The sequence below is a fragment of the Pipistrellus hanaki genome, assembly GCF_964339955.1.
Source record: "Pipistrellus hanaki genome assembly, chromosome: 20".
Taxonomy (NCBI): Eukaryota; Metazoa; Chordata; class Mammalia; order Chiroptera; family Vespertilionidae; genus Pipistrellus; species Pipistrellus hanaki.
Genome location: NC_140522.1, coordinates 2,621,408 through 2,636,111, shown reverse-complemented (window position 1 = coordinate 2,636,111; position 14,704 = coordinate 2,621,408). Strand labels below are relative to the sequence as shown.

The 14,704-nt window shown below is 58.7% G+C and overlaps 1 protein-coding gene across 1 annotated transcript in view; it reads right to left on the bottom strand.

Annotated features, from left to right (window-relative positions):
* The window catches only part of DISC1 (DISC1 scaffold protein), a gene marked incomplete at both ends in the record, with an annotated part of 15,594 nt that extends 2,124 nt beyond the window's left edge, over nt 1-13,470 (bottom strand). The window contains 12 exon segments of the mRNA XM_084868500.1: nt 3,043-3,146; nt 3,250-3,264; nt 5,065-5,164; nt 5,167-5,311; nt 6,191-6,305; nt 6,939-7,125; nt 9,590-9,659; nt 10,550-11,013; nt 11,016-11,173; nt 11,176-11,197; nt 11,200-11,436; nt 13,422-13,470. Coding sequence (XP_084724626.1) covers nt 3,043-3,146; nt 3,250-3,264; nt 5,065-5,164; nt 5,167-5,311; nt 6,191-6,305; nt 6,939-7,125; nt 9,590-9,659; nt 10,550-11,013; nt 11,016-11,173; nt 11,176-11,197; nt 11,200-11,436; nt 13,422-13,470 — 1,666 coding nt within the window.
* Between the last annotated feature and the right edge of the window lie 1,234 nt (nt 13,471-14,704).

Sequence of the window (14,704 nt, the reverse complement as noted above, 5' to 3'; positions counted from 1 at the left end):
ATGATTCTCTCTCGTCATGAATGTTTCTCTCTCTCCCTCTCCCTCTCCCTCTCCCTCTCCCTCTCCCTCTCCCTCTGCCTCTGCCTCTGCCTCTGCCTCTGCCTCTGCCTCTCCCTCTCCCTCTCCCTCTCCCTCTCCCTCTCCCTCTGCCTCTCCCTCTCCCTCTCCCTCTCCCTCTCCCTCTCCCTCTCCCTCTCCCTCTCCCTCTCCCTCTGCCTCTCCCTCTCCCTCTGCCTCTCCCTCTCCTCTCCCTCTCCCTCTGCCTCTCCCTCTCCCTCTCCCCTCTCCCTCTCCCTCTCCCTCTCCCTCTCCCTCTGCCTCTCCCTCTCCCTCTCCCTCTCCCTCTCCCTCTCCCTCTCCCTCTGCCTCTCCCTCTCCCTCTCCCTCTCCCTCTCCCTCTCCCTCTCCCTCTAAAATCAATCGAAAACCTCAGAAGTCAAACGCACCCACACGAGGGTGTCTCGGCGAGGAGGGCTCTCTCGGTGGGGAACATGTGGCGGCTTCAAAGAGGAGGAAGCGCGGGGGAGGCGGCAGGAAGCCATCGCTCACGGCCGAGCCCGCGGGGAAGACACGCCGATCCTGACGGAACTGATCCCCGGCCAGGCTGACGGCGGCCGGAGGGCACGGAGTTCCCCTCCGGGGAGAGGACACTGCAGGGCCGCCCGAACTGGACTCCGTTTCCAAAACACCCGTCAGCGTTCTTCCAAGCCTGAACGTCAGAATTTTATTTTATTTAAAAATATATAGTTTATTGATTTTTTTTTTTTTTTTTTTTTTTTTTTTACAGAGAGGAAGGGAGAGGGATAGAGAGCTAAAACATCAATGAGAGAGAGAAACATCGATCAGCTGCCTCCTGCACACTCCCTACTGGGGATGTGCCTGCAACCAAGGTCCATGCCCTTGACCGGAATCGAACCTGGGACCCTCCAGTCCACAGGCCGATGCTTTATCCACTGAGCCACAATGGTTAGAGCTAGCCCAGTGGTCAGCAAACTCATGAGTCCACAGAGCCAAGTATCAACAGCACAACGATTGAAGATTGTGTCTTTGGAGAGCCACATTTTTTAAACATAAACTTCTTCTAACGCCACTTCTTCAACATAGATGCTCCCAGGCCGTGGTGTTTTGTGGAAGAGCCACACTCCAGGGCCAAAGAGCCACCTGTGGCTCTCCAGCCGAGGTTTGCCGACCACTGGGCTGGGCTATTTTAAACGATTTCAAAAACCCACTCAGGAGCGTAGAAAGGTGGCCGTCACGTTTTACAACCTGAACTTCTTGTGATCCATGAGATCACAAGAGTCAATTGAGTAAAATTCTTTTTTTTAAATGTCCCATTGGCATCAGAGAGGAAGGGAGAGGAAGAGAGATGGAAACATCCACGATGAGAGAGAATCGTGGATCGGCGGCCTCCTGCACGCCCCACCCTGGGGATGGAGCCCGCCACCCGGGCCTGTGCCCTGACCGGGAATCGAACCCGGACCTCCTGGTTCCTAGGCGGACGCTCACCCCCTGAGCCACGCCGGCCGGACCAGGGGTGCTTTGCACGGTAAGCCTCCTCCCTGCCTCCTGGGCTGCGATGAGCCCATCAGCTCAGTCATAACAGAAACAGCCGCCAGCTCCCACGTGGGATGGAGTCAGGGGCGAAGCTGTTTGCCAGATGATGAGGGACGATGAGCAGAAAGAGGCCGGGGCCTGCTCTCTCAGGGCGAGAGGGAAATACATGGCAGAGAGATGGACGTTTTTCTCCTCTGTCACCGCCCCCCCCCCCCAAATCTGAAATGACAGGGGGCCGTGCCAGAGAGCTTTGCGTTGGGGCCTCCTATAAGACGTTCCCCATTGGGGAGACAAGCGATTAAGCTTAATTCTCACCCAAACAGACGCATCAGCCGAAACCGGTGTGGCTCAGTGGATAGAGCGTCGGCTTGGGGACTGAAAGGTCCTGGGTTCGATTCCGGTCAAGGGCCTGGACCTTGGTTGCGGGCATATCTCCAGTAGGGGGTGTGCAAGAGGCAGCTGATCGATGTTTCTCTCTCATCGATGTTTCTAACTCTCTATCCCTCTCTCTTCCTCTCTGTAAAAAAATCAATAAAATATATTTAATAAATAAAATAACAAACAGACGCATCCTCTTCCCTCCTGAACTGGAAGCTCCCCTTTCTCTCCTCCTCCTCCTCTCTCTCCACCGAGCGGCCCCCGGCCTGGGAGTCACAGCGTGAGAACCGCCAGCCACCGTGTAGGGGGCCGGTGGTGGGGCTCGGAGTGGGATTGAGATGTTACTCCTCTCCCTAAAGCAGAACTCCTTACCCTTCCCGCTTCTATTTTATTTTATTTTTTATTGGTTTTTGCAGAGAGGAAGGGAGAGGGACAGAGAGCTGGGAACATCGATGAGAGAGAGACATCCATCCGCCGCCTCCTGCACACCAAACGTACTCCCAGTAAAATGGCTCACCTAGATTCTGCTCTTCAAAACCTAGCTACGTCACACCCCCAGCCTTCTCTCCTTTCCGAATAAGCACCCTTGGTAAACGTAGTCACTCCCAGTACGTGTGTCTTTCGTGTTCCTAGGAAACAACATGTATGTAGGGACCATGACAGGCTGTGTGTGACCTCTGCCCTCCAGAAACCTGGAGTTCCTAGGACAGATGCATGGGCACACCTGCAAACACACACTTACACACACACACACACACACACACACACACACACCCTTTGTATGTCCCCTCACTGCATCCGTACCATTTGATCAGCCTGCGAGATGGAAATTATTCTCCTCCTTTTACCGGCAAAGACAGATTTACCAGCATCGCTCGCAGAGATTTTAAATCTGAATCTGCTTCCTAGGGTCCTGTTCTGCGTGTTAGAAACGTTGTCATTTTTTTAAAGCCCCTGTCCAGACAGGGGGTCCGTCACCGGTGCCCCCGGCCGCCTCGCCGAGCCCCCACGGGCACCTCCCGCCGCCGAACCCTCGGCCAGAAGGACACCGAGCCCGGGGTGCCCTCGACTCTTAAAGCAGCGGCGACCGCGGGCCCCGGAGCCGGTTACCTGCCACGGCGAGCGCCTTGGCCTCCAGCAGGGCTGGGAGCTGGGCCTCGATGTCGTGCAGGCCTCCTGCGCAGGGAGCCGCACAGCCTCTGGGAGCCGCACACCTGGGGGAGAGAGGGAGAGAGACACACACTGAGGCCCCCTCGGGGACGGCGGGAGGGCAGCCGAGCGCGGTCTCTTTGGGAAGCGGGCGTCGGGGGGCCTCACCTTGGCACTGAGCTCCTTCAGAGACCGGCTGAGGGCTTCCAGCTTTCCCTGGAGGCTGGGAGAAGGAGGAGAGAGAGAGAGAGAGAGAGAGAGAGAGAGAGAGAGAGAGAGAGAGAGAGAGAGAGAGAGAGAGAGAGAGAGAGAGAAGGAGGGAGGGAGGGGGAGAGAGAGAGAGAGAGAGAGGGAGAGAGAGGGGAAGAGAGAGAGAGAGAGAGAGAGAGAGAGAGAGAGAGAGAGAGAGAGAGAGGGAGGGAGAGAGAGAGAGAGAGGAGAGAGAGAGAGAGGGAGAGAGAGAGGGAGAGAGAGAGGGAGAGAGAGAGGGAGAGAGAGAGAGGGAGGGAGAGAGAGAGAGAGAGGGCCTTGGTCCGCTGGGAGTCACCGTCCCGTCCTGATAGACCCTCCCTTCCTCTAGTTCAGTGTTCCCCAAAGTGTGGTACGCGCACCCTGGTGGGTTACGCGTTGCACCGGAGTTTGGTGGGGATAGGCACTGCACTGCGCTTAGCTGTGCCTCATTCTGCCTTCTCCTGAGGACGAGGGGGACTCGGTGTTACGAAAATTATAGAAGGGGCACACATATGCCGAAAGTTTGGGAAACACTGCCCAGTTGATGGACGGATGTAAACCCCACCTGCAGCCGGACATTCCTGAGCTCTGAACCACCCATCAGCCCCTGCCAGACACCCTAAGCCCCCGATTCCTAAGTCCCTTCCTCTCTGAAATCAATAAAAACATGGTTTTAAAAAGCAGGTGTGCCCAGCCACACCCCAAGACTGATTTGAGCCCTGACAGGTGGGTCCTGGGTCCACGTAGGACCCTGGAACATATTAGCTGACCCCCACGGTGCCAAACACCCCCCTCCGGGCTGACTCCACCCGTGGGTCTGTACTCGGCTCTGGCTCTTTCCCAAGAACAGTGCTCGGCAAACTCCTCAGTCCACAGAGCCCGATAGCAACAGCACAACGACGGCCATGTCTCTGGAGAGCCACGTTTTTAAAACGTAAACGTCTCCCACACAGACTCGCCCAGGCCGTGGTGTTGTGTGGAAGAGCCGCCCTCCGGGGGCCCAAGAGCCGCCGGTGGCTCTAGAGCCGCAGTTTGCCCACCACGGCCCCAGGAAGACCATCGGCCCCCCTCAGAGGCGCGGGAGAGCAGGGAGGCGGCGGGGGCGAATAATTGACGGCGGTGTTTTCCGTGTGACCTGATTTGTGTCTAATTTATGTAATTTATGGCGCATTACGTCTGGCGGTAGATTTACCTGCCTAATTATGTTTTGCTCTGGCTAATGCTCACATTCGCGGCATCCCTGGGGTAGGCACGGAATGAGCGTAGGGGGGGGTGGGGGCGGGCAGGAGGCGGCGGGCAGGGGAACCAGAATCATTCGTGCCCCCTGCCAGGGGCTCGCAGGCTATTTTTAGCAGAACGCTATTCAACAGAATGTATTAAACAGCCGAAACCGGTGTGGCTCAGTGGGTGGAGCGTCGGTCTGCAGACTGAGGGTCCCAGGTTCGATTCCAGTCAAGGGCATGGACCATTGGTGGTGGGCACATCCCCGGTGGGGGCTGTGCAGGAGGCGGCTGATGGATGTTTCTCTCTCATCGATGTTTCTAACTCTCTATCCCTCTCCCTTCCTCTCTGTAAAAAAAAAAAAATCAATAAGATATATTTTTAAAAACAATAAAATAAATAAAGATGTACTTTTACAAAACTAAGACCTGCAGCTCCGTTTGGAAAATACCGTACAGGAGGAGCACAGCAGACAAAGCCCACCCACACGCGGCCCAGGGGAGGGATGGAAGTGCCAGGGCGTCACCGTACCTCCTTGTGGTCTCGGGAGGCCCTGCAGGGAGGGGGGTCTGCCCGGCCGGGGCCAGCGTGTCCCTGGCCGCCCGGCGGACCTCCTGCAGCTCACCAGGGTCAGCCCGTCCAGCAGGGGCCGCAGGTCACAGTCCGGCCACCAGAGGCGCTGCTGCTGCTGCTGCTGCTGCAGGGCCAGCTCCCTGCTCAGCTGCCGGTCCCTCGCCGCCAGCGCGGACAGCCGGGCCTGCAGGGCCGCCATCTCCTCCTGCGGGGGAGTGGGGGGGGGGGGTTCACAGTGAGCCTGTGCGTGCTTCGGACGGAGCTGGGTGCTCAGTCCAAGGCTCCTGCCCACTGCTGCCCACAGTCCCGCCCGACAGGACTCTCCTAAGCGGTTTCCTCCGCCTGGGGAGACCTCTCTGAAGGTCAGGGTGACAGAAGGGGACACAGCGGCCCGGCAGGCGGGGAGGCGCTGGCCAAGGTGACGAGTGCCGTCGGACGAGCCCAGTGTTTGTCCCGAGGCCCCTGCCAGCCCAGCTGTCACCTCCCGTGTCTGCCCTTTGCTCTCTCGGGGACAGCCGATTGCTAATCACCACCCACGCTGAGAACCGCTCTCTGCCTTCAGCCTAAAAGGGTAAGGAAAAGGCTTCCTAGTTCTTTTGTTAAAATATATTTTTCTTGCCGAGACTGGTTTGGCTCAGTGGATAGAGCGTCGGCTTGGAGACTGAAGGGTCCCGGGTTCGATTCCGGTCAAGGGCATGTACCTTGGTTGCGGGCATATCCCCAGTAGGGGGTGTGCAAGAGGCAGCTGATCAATGTTTCTCTCTCATTGATGTTTCTAGCTCTCTATCTCTCTCCCTTCCTCTCTGTAAAAAATCAATAAAAATATATATATTTTAAATTTCTTTCTTGATTTCAGAGAGGAAGGGGATGGGAGAGGGATGGAAACATCCATGATGAGAGAGAATCATGGACCGGCTGCCTCCTGCACGCCCCACACCGGGGATGGAGCCCGCAACCCGGGCCTGTGCCCTGACCGGGAATGGAACCTTGACCTCCTGGTTCCTAGGTCGACGCTCCATCACGGAGCCATGCCACCGCCAGGCAGGCCTGCCTCCCGTTTCTGGAACCTTCTTCACCTGCTTACCTGCAGCTGCTGCTTCTCTTGAAGAAGCTGGTCTCGTCTGGCGACGGACACGCCCGGCAGGTCCTCGGCAGGGGGCTCCACACGGAGGGGGTCCTGGGGGTCCTCGCCGCCCGGCCTTAAAAATTAGACGGGCGTGTTGGCACGGGTCTGGGGAAGCTGGGACGCTCGGTTCGACAAGCATGTGAGGAGCCTCCTAACAGGTGTGGCTCAGTGGGTAGAGCGTCGGCCTGCGGACTCAAGGGTCTCAGGTTCGATTCCAGTCAAGGGTGTGGACCTCGGTTGTGGGCTCGATGGTCCCCAGTGGGGGGGGGGGGGGGCGTGCAGGAGGCAGCTGGTCCATGATTCTCTCTTATCATGGATGTTTCTCTCTCTCTCTCTCTCTCCTTCTCCCTTCCTCTCTGACATCAATAAAAATTTATTTTTTTAATATATTTTATTGATTTTTTTTTTTACAGGGAGGAAGGGAGAAGGATAGAGAGTTAGATACATCGATGAGAGAGTAACATCGATCACCTGCCTCCTGCAACACCTCTCACTGGGGATGTGCCTGCAACCAAGGTCCATACCCTTGACCGGGAATCGAACCTGGGACCCTTTGGTCCACAGGCCGACGCTCTATCCACTGAGCCACACCGGCCAGCAGGTCTCCCCAGCTCACCCCCCTCCCAGCGCCTCCCTCCTGGGGCTGAGAGCGGGAGATGGGGGGGGGGGGTGGAGGAGAGGAAGTGCCCCCCCCCCCCGCACTTACTGCTGAGCCGCCCGGTGCAGGGCGGCCTCGGCCTGGGCTCCCAGGTGGACCAGGAGGCTGCGGAGGGCCGGCTGCCTGGAGGGGAGCTGGAAGGGCAGGCTGAGCTCCTCCTCTTCTTCCTCTTCTTCCTTCTCCTCCTTCTCCTCCTCCTCCTCCAGGGCCTCCAATCTGTGCTGGAGCACCTCCGCTAGAGACACAAAAACAATGAGAGAGCAGTGAAGGTCCACGCCACTCAGTGCAGTCAACCCGGGGCCTCCCAGCTCCACGCCCAGGGTCTGTCCTCCAGGCCAGGGGTCGGCAAATTCATCCGTCCACAGAGCCCACTGTCCACAGCACCATGATGGACATGTCTTCAGAGAGCCACATTTTTTAAACTTGAACTTCTTCTAACGCCACTTCTTCCACACAGACTCGCCCAGGCTGTGGTGTTTTGTGGAAGAGCCGCCCTCCAGGGGCCAGAGAGCCGCGGTTTGCTGACCGGGGCCTTAGCAGGAAGCGGGGCCTGGGTGTTTGCGGCCGCAGGCATGGCGGCGCCAGAGCACTGGGTCCCGGAGCAGCTCTCGGTGGGACGGACGGACACAGAAGAGCCTTGACCGTGAAGCGCGCTGCTGTTGGCGCTGGAAAACTCGGGGAGCACCTGGGCCGTGTGGAGGGGAGACAGGGGGCTCGGCAGAAAGGAGAACAGCCGAAACAGCTGGTCGATGTTTCTCTCTCATTGATGTTCCTGACTCTCTATCCCTCTCCCTTCCTCTCTGTAAAAAAAAAATCAATAAAATATATTTTTCTTAAAAAAGGAGCCCATGGTCCCTAGCCAGTTTGGCTCAGTGGATAGAGGGTTGGCCTGCAGACTGAAGGGTCCCGGGTTCCATTCCAGTCAAGGCCATGCACCTTGGTTGTGGGCACCTCCCCAGTAGGGGGTGTGCAGGAGGCAGCTGGTCGATGTTTCTGACTCTCTTTCCCTCTCCCTTCCTTTCTGTAAAAAAATCAATAAAATATTTTTTTAATATATTTTTTATTGATTTTGTACAGAGAGGAAGGGAGAGAGATAGAGAGTTAGAAAACATCGATGAGAGAGAAACATCGACCAGCTGCCTCTTGCACACCCCCTACCGGGGATGTGCCCGCCACCAAGGTCCATGCCCTTGACCAGAATCGAACCCGGGACCCTCAGTCCCCAAGCCGACACTCTATCCACTGAGCACACCAGTTTTGGCAATAAAATATTTTTTAAAAAATAAGAAAAGAAAAACATCCTTGGGTGAGGATGAACAAAACAGAAAAAGGACAAGCCCCCGGGAAATGAATTCTGCACGTGTCCCGGCAGCGATGGACGGGGCAGTGGCCATTCCCAAGCCGCCCTGGGGACGGGACAGCCGCCTCCCTCCGGAGCCCAGGGGCGGCTCGGTCCTCTCCCCCCCAAACAGGGAGCGTCCGCCGGGCCCCGTCCAGCCGCTCGGCGGTCACCCACTTCTCCAGGAGACAGGAGGACCCGCACTGAAAAGGTCAAGCAGAAAACGGTCCCTCCGCTCCCTCCCTGTCGCAGCCAGGAAAGGTCACCGAGCCCCACAGGCCGCCCGCCGTGTCTGCGGGGGGCTGTCACCGCGTCCCTCTGCCCGGGCCCGCTGGTCCCTGTCGCCTCTCCCGGGCGTCAGGCGAGGCGCTCGAGGGTGCCAGCTGCTGCTGGAAGCCCGGGGCCCTGATGTTATCGCCCTGTCACCCCCACACGTTTTTGTTTTTTCATTGATTTTTACTGATGTCAGAGAGGAAGGCAGAGGGAGGGAGAGAGAGAGAGACATGCATGAAGAGGGAGAATCCTGGATGGGCTGCCTCCTGCACGCCCCCCCCCCCCCACTGGGGATGTGCCCACAACCAAGGTCCATGGCCTTGACCGGAGTTGAACGTGGGACCTTTCAGTCTGCAGGCTGCCGACGCTCTATCTTCTGAGCCAATCCAGTCTCGGCTTTATTATTATTATTTTTTAAATTGATTTAAGGAAGGAAGGCAGAGGGAGGGAGAGAGAGAAACAGGCATGAAGAGGGAGAATCATGGATCGGCTGCCTCCTGCACGCCCCACACTGGGGATGGAGCCCGCAACCTGGGCCTGTGCTCAGCGGCTGAGCGTCGGCCTAGGAACCAGGAGGTCACGGTTCGATTCCCAGTCAGGGCACAGGCCTGGGTTACGGGCTCGATCCCCAGTGTGGGGCGTGCAGGAGGCGGCAGCCGATCCATGATTCTCTGCTCTTTGCACACAGAAGAGATAAAGAAATACAACAATGAACCCAGCCAGCATGGCATGGCTCAGGGGTTGAGCGTCCATCTAGGAACCAGGAGGTCACAGTTCGATTCCCAGTCAGGGCGCAGGCCTGGGTTGCGGGCTCCATCCCCAGTGTGGGGCCTGCAGGAGGCAGCCGATCCAGGATTCTCTCTCATCACTGCTGTTTCTCTCCCTCGCCCTCTCCCTTCCTCCCTTAAATCAATAAAAATATATATATAAATAAATAAAAAGAACTAGTCTATTGTCGCCGAGCAGAATGTCTAGAGGAAGTGGATGCTCAGTTCAGCTGGGGGCAGGCAGCCAATCGGGCGGGAAGGGAGTGAGACACGGAACATTCTGGAAAAGACGGAACAGCCGATCCACAGGCCGAACTCACCCTTATCGTAATCCTCCTCCTCCACCGCTTTTTCCTGGAGCTTCTGGAGCTTCTGTCGTACGGCGCTCACCTGGGTTGTTTTGGGGGAGAGAGAGAAGGAAAAACGCAAATGACAACGGCACTCAGCCAGCTTGCTCTCCTAAACTACTGCACAACGCACCCTCCTTATCCTCCTGGAAAAAGGGAGCCATGATGTACATTTTTCCCAATTGATGTCTCCCTCTCTCCCTCCCCCTTCCTCTCGGAAATCAATAAAAATATATTTTAAAAAATCGTCACCGGGCGTGGCGAATGCTGTCACAGGGACGTGTCCAAAGTGCTTTGGGGCCGAAACCGGTGTGGCTCAGTGGATAGAGCGTCGACCTGCAGACTGGAAGGTCCCGGGTTCGATTCCGGTCAAGGACAATGTACCTTGGTTGTGGGCACATCCCCGGTGGGAGGTGTGCAGGAGGCAGCTGATGGATGTTTCTCTCTCATCGATGTTTCTAACTCTCTGTCCCTCTCCCTTCCTCTCTTTAAAAAAAACAATAATATATATATATATATATATATATATATATATATATATATATATATATATATATTATTTTTTTTTTTTTACAAAATAAAAATAAATAAATAAATAAAAAGAACAAGGAAGCTGAGGGCCTCAGGGTGCTGCTGACAGTGGGCTCGGTGGACTAAAGCGTTTGCGGACCACGGCCCTAGGCCTGGATGGGAAGGGGAGCCCTCGGCCCCAACAGACAGCAAATCTGAGCTCCTCGGAGGCAGAGAAGCAGAAAGGAGAACCGAGGTGGGTCGGAGGGAAAAGGAGAAGCAGGAGGCAGGCGTGCAGCAGCTGCGGGGGGAAGTCGGTCACCCTTATTACCCCCTCCGCCCCGCCTCCACCCCCGCTCCCTGCCCTCCGCCCGCCCGGAGCTCATCGGAGCCTGTGGCCCGGGGCCAGGCGGGGACACCCACCTCCAGCCGCCGGCGGAGGCCGAGCAGACAGCCCTGCAGCAGGGGCTCGCACTCCCGGAGCAGCGGGTCCCAGCGGCCAGCGGCCCCCTCGCCCCCGGGGCGATCCGGGGGAGAGAGACGTCCAGGGTCCTGGGGGGGCCCCTCGGGGCTGGCGGCTCTGGCCCCCGCGCCCTCGGCCGCCCTGGCAGGCGGGCAGCCCTCTGCCTCTCCCCGTTCCCCGGGGGCCGAACGCAGCGAGCGCCGGATGAAGCTGAAGCTGGAGGTGAAGGCGGGGGGAGGGCTGGCGTCGGGGGCCGAGGGGACAGGCCCCTCCTCTGGGGCCGGCCGGCCTTCTGTCGGGGTGCCCCTGGCTTCATCCCCGCAGGCGGCATCCGGGCGAGGACCTGGGGCCTCAGGACCGTCCATGGGCGGGCGCTGCCCCCCGGCACCCAGTGTCCCCAGAGAAGCCTGGGGTCCCCCCTCTCGCCGCCGGGTGTGCGCTGGGCCTCGGGGGTGAGGGGCGAGGCTGCTGTGCTCCCGGGAAGCGGGCTCCCAGCCTCGGGGCCGCTCCTCGGGCCTCCAGGGTCAAGGCCACGCGTCTGGCCCCAGAGGCAGGCGGCTGGGGCTCCTGGCCGCACGCCCCACCCCAGGCCCGGGAGAGGAACCTGAGCCGGGCCCGGCCTCGCGTCTCATGTAGCCGGTCGGTGTCCGTGCCAGCCGCCGCAGACGCGGGAAAGATGCAGCCGCCGCAGGTGGCGAGCAAGCCTGGTGGCCTGGGAAGAGAGGAAACAGCGCCTGAAACCTCAGATCTCCCCCGGCCGGCCAGCGTGGCTCAGGGACTGAGCATCGACTAGGAACCAGGAGGCCAGGGTTCGATGCCCGGTCAGGGCACAGGCCCGGGTGGCGGGCTCCATCCCCCAGTGTGGGGCGTGCAGGAGGCAGCCGGTCCAGGATTCCCTCTCATCAAGGAAGCTTCTATCCCTCTCTCCCTCTCCCTTCCTCTCTGACATCAATAAAAATATGCTTAAAATAAATATAATAAACCTCAGCCGAAACCCGTGTGGCTCAGTGGATGGAGCGTCGGCCTGCGGACTGGAGGGTCCCGGGTTCGTTTCTGGTCAAGGGCATGGACCTTGGTGGCGGGCACATCCCCGGTGGAGGGTGTGCAGGGGGCAGCTGATGGGTGTTTCTCTCTCATCGATGTTTCTGACTCTCTGTCCCTCTCCCTTCCGCTCTGTAAAAAAAAAAATCAATAAAATATATTTTAAAAAATAAATGAACCTCAGGTCCCGCGGAGCCTGGGGGCCTGGGTTGGAGGACACCCTGGGTTCGGAGGCCAGCTCAGCGCCGGGTGCCTCTGAGCTGCGGGCTCGGGACTCAGGGTCACCCCGTTCGGAGGTTCTGACGATCCGGGGAAGGTAGCCGGGCTCCTGCCCCGCAGAGCAGCCGGCCCGGCGCGGGGAGGCCCGCTCGCCAGCTGGCACCCGGAGCCACCCCGGCAGGCAGCTCCCGGACCGCGGCGTCAGCACTCTCCGAGGCTCGGCGGAGCGGACCCAGCGGATCCTCCACGGCGGCCCACCGCCTCCTCCGGCTCCTCGGAGAGCAGAGGGCGCTGCCACTGTCTGAGCGCCCGGGTCCCCACGTGCCGTCCCGAGCCCGGCACCCGGCCCGGCCCAGAGGCCACGGCCCAGAGGCCACGGCCCAGAGGTCACGGCCCAGAGGCCACGGCCCAGAGGCCACGGCCCAGAGGTCACGGCCCAGAGGCCACGGCCCAGAGGTCACGGCCCAGAGGCCACGGCCCAGAGGCCACGGCCCAGAGGTCACGGCCCAGAGGCCACGGCCCAGAGGTCACGGCCCAGAGGCCACGGCCCAGAGGTCACGGCCCAGAGGCCACGGCCCAGAGGCCACGGCCCAGAGGTCACGGCCCAGAGGCCACGGCCCAGAGGCCACGGCCCAGAGGTCACGGCCCAGAGGCCACGGCCCAGAGGCCACGGCCACCGGGAGCCAGAGCAGCCTCAGCCGAGACTCGACGCAGCTTCTATCCTGAGGGAGCTCCCGGAGCCCACAGGGATCAACGTACACGCACACGCACACGCACTCACATACCACATGCACACACACATACCACATGTGCATACATTCCTGTGTCCATGCGTTCACATATACACATATACCATGCATGTGTGTCATTCTTGTGTGTATATATATATATATATCACATGTATGTACATAATTAAATGTATACCTATGCCATGCGATCACATATGTGTACATTGTGTGTGTGCGTGCAGTGCACGCGTGTACATATGTGCACACCGTGTACGTGTGTGTGTGGCATGCCTACGCAGAGCATCCAGTGCCATGTCACATGACCCACAACCCATGCCCCCTGTTGGCCAATCCCTGACCAGCGCTCCCCACTGACGCCTGTTCCCTCTTGGTGTCCGGCCTGGGCCCTCCTCCAGGGGGAGTCTGACGCCCAAGGGGTCGCTCCCAGACCCCACGCAGCCCCTCCCCGGCGCCGCTCCTGCTCCCAGACCACCGTCTGTCTCCACGGAAGGGGCTGCACACAAACCTGACCGCCCTCTGAGCGCCCCCCAGCACCCCGGGGTGGGGGTGGGGGTGGGGGTGCGGGGGCCTCTGAGGGCTGGGCCCCGGCCGTGTGGCTCATGCATCTTTCAGCGGCCGCCCCGGTGAGCGATGGGTGACCCAGAGGAGCCGGCTCCGGGCTGATCTTTCCAAACAGCCGAGCCCCCGACGGGTCTGCCCTCATTTTCACCGCGGAGAGCGGCCCCTCAGCTTCCTCTGCCCCCCCGGGGGGGGTGGGGGTCCCCGAGACTCTGGGGCCCAGAGAGCCTGTGCTCTGAGCCCCCCATCGCGCCTCCTCTCTCACATCCCCCATCGCACAGCTCTGACAGGCTGACACCAAACGCCCCCGCCATGTGGAGCCCTGCCCTGCCAGCAGACGGAAGAGACCCTCTCCCCCACCCAGCTCCAGCCGCTCCCCCTTTCCTGGGCCAAGGCGGCGGACTTAACACCATCTCTTATCCGCTCCTCTCTGAGCTGCCGGCGGACGTAACACCATCTCTTATCCGCTCCTCTCTGAGCTGCCGGCGGGCCCTCCCCGATAGCAGCCTTTATCAGGTGAGACCAAGCAGGTGTCAGCTGTCAGCCTCCTGGTCGCCCTCCCTCCCGCCTCCCTGAGCTGCTGACACCCAAGTCGCCCCAGCCCATGGGGTGTTTGCAGGGCAGCCCCGAGCTACTGCGGAGATGGACTGATCTCACCCGGCCCCTGGCAGGTGGGCCAGCTGGGCACACAGGGGGCAGAGGCTGGCCACGCAAAGGAGGGCTGGGTCCGTCTTGATTCTGTCCATCCCGCCCGGGGGCGATCCGGAGCACATTACGATTGATCATAAAAATAAATCGATAAAATTATATTATGAAATAAAATAATAAAATAAAATAAATAAATAAAATAAAGTAGCCGAAACCGGTTTGGCTCAGTGGATAGAGCATCGGTCTGCGGACTGAAAGGTCCCGGGTTCGATTCCAGTCAAGGGCATGTACCTTGGTTGCAGGCACATCCCCAGTAGGGGGTGTGCAGGAGGCAGCTGATGGATGATTCTCTCTCATCAGTGTTTCTAACTCTCTATCCCTCTCTCTTCCTCTTTGTAAAAAAATCAATAAAATATGTTTTAAAAAAGAAAGGAGCATTTCTATGGAACGCTGATGGAAATGATGAGATTAGATAGCTGCTAAGCGCTCGCAGGCACCGATCATCACGTTTCATGCATGCAGCCGTGAAAAGGTCACACAGCCCTTCCGCTGCATTAGCTCCCGAAGCTGCCATCCGCCCCTCAGAACTCCATCTGCCTCGCCTGGTGAGCCCGGTCCTTAAATCTGTCCCTGGAGAGATGAAGCCAGCACATTTTATTTTTTCTCCTCTTAGAGCCAAAAGCTACACGATTCAAGACGGCAGACATCCGTCCTCTGAAGATTTCAATCGTCTGTTGTGGACGAATCCTAGGGCCTCGTTTTAAGGCTCGTTGGATATTCCTAGTCAAAAAGTATTCCTGGTAACTTTGTCCTCTGAGAAAAATTCATGAGTTGCCAATGAACAGAGAGAGAGCAGACATAATTGTTAAACTTTGATTATTAAGGACTCAACATGTTTTT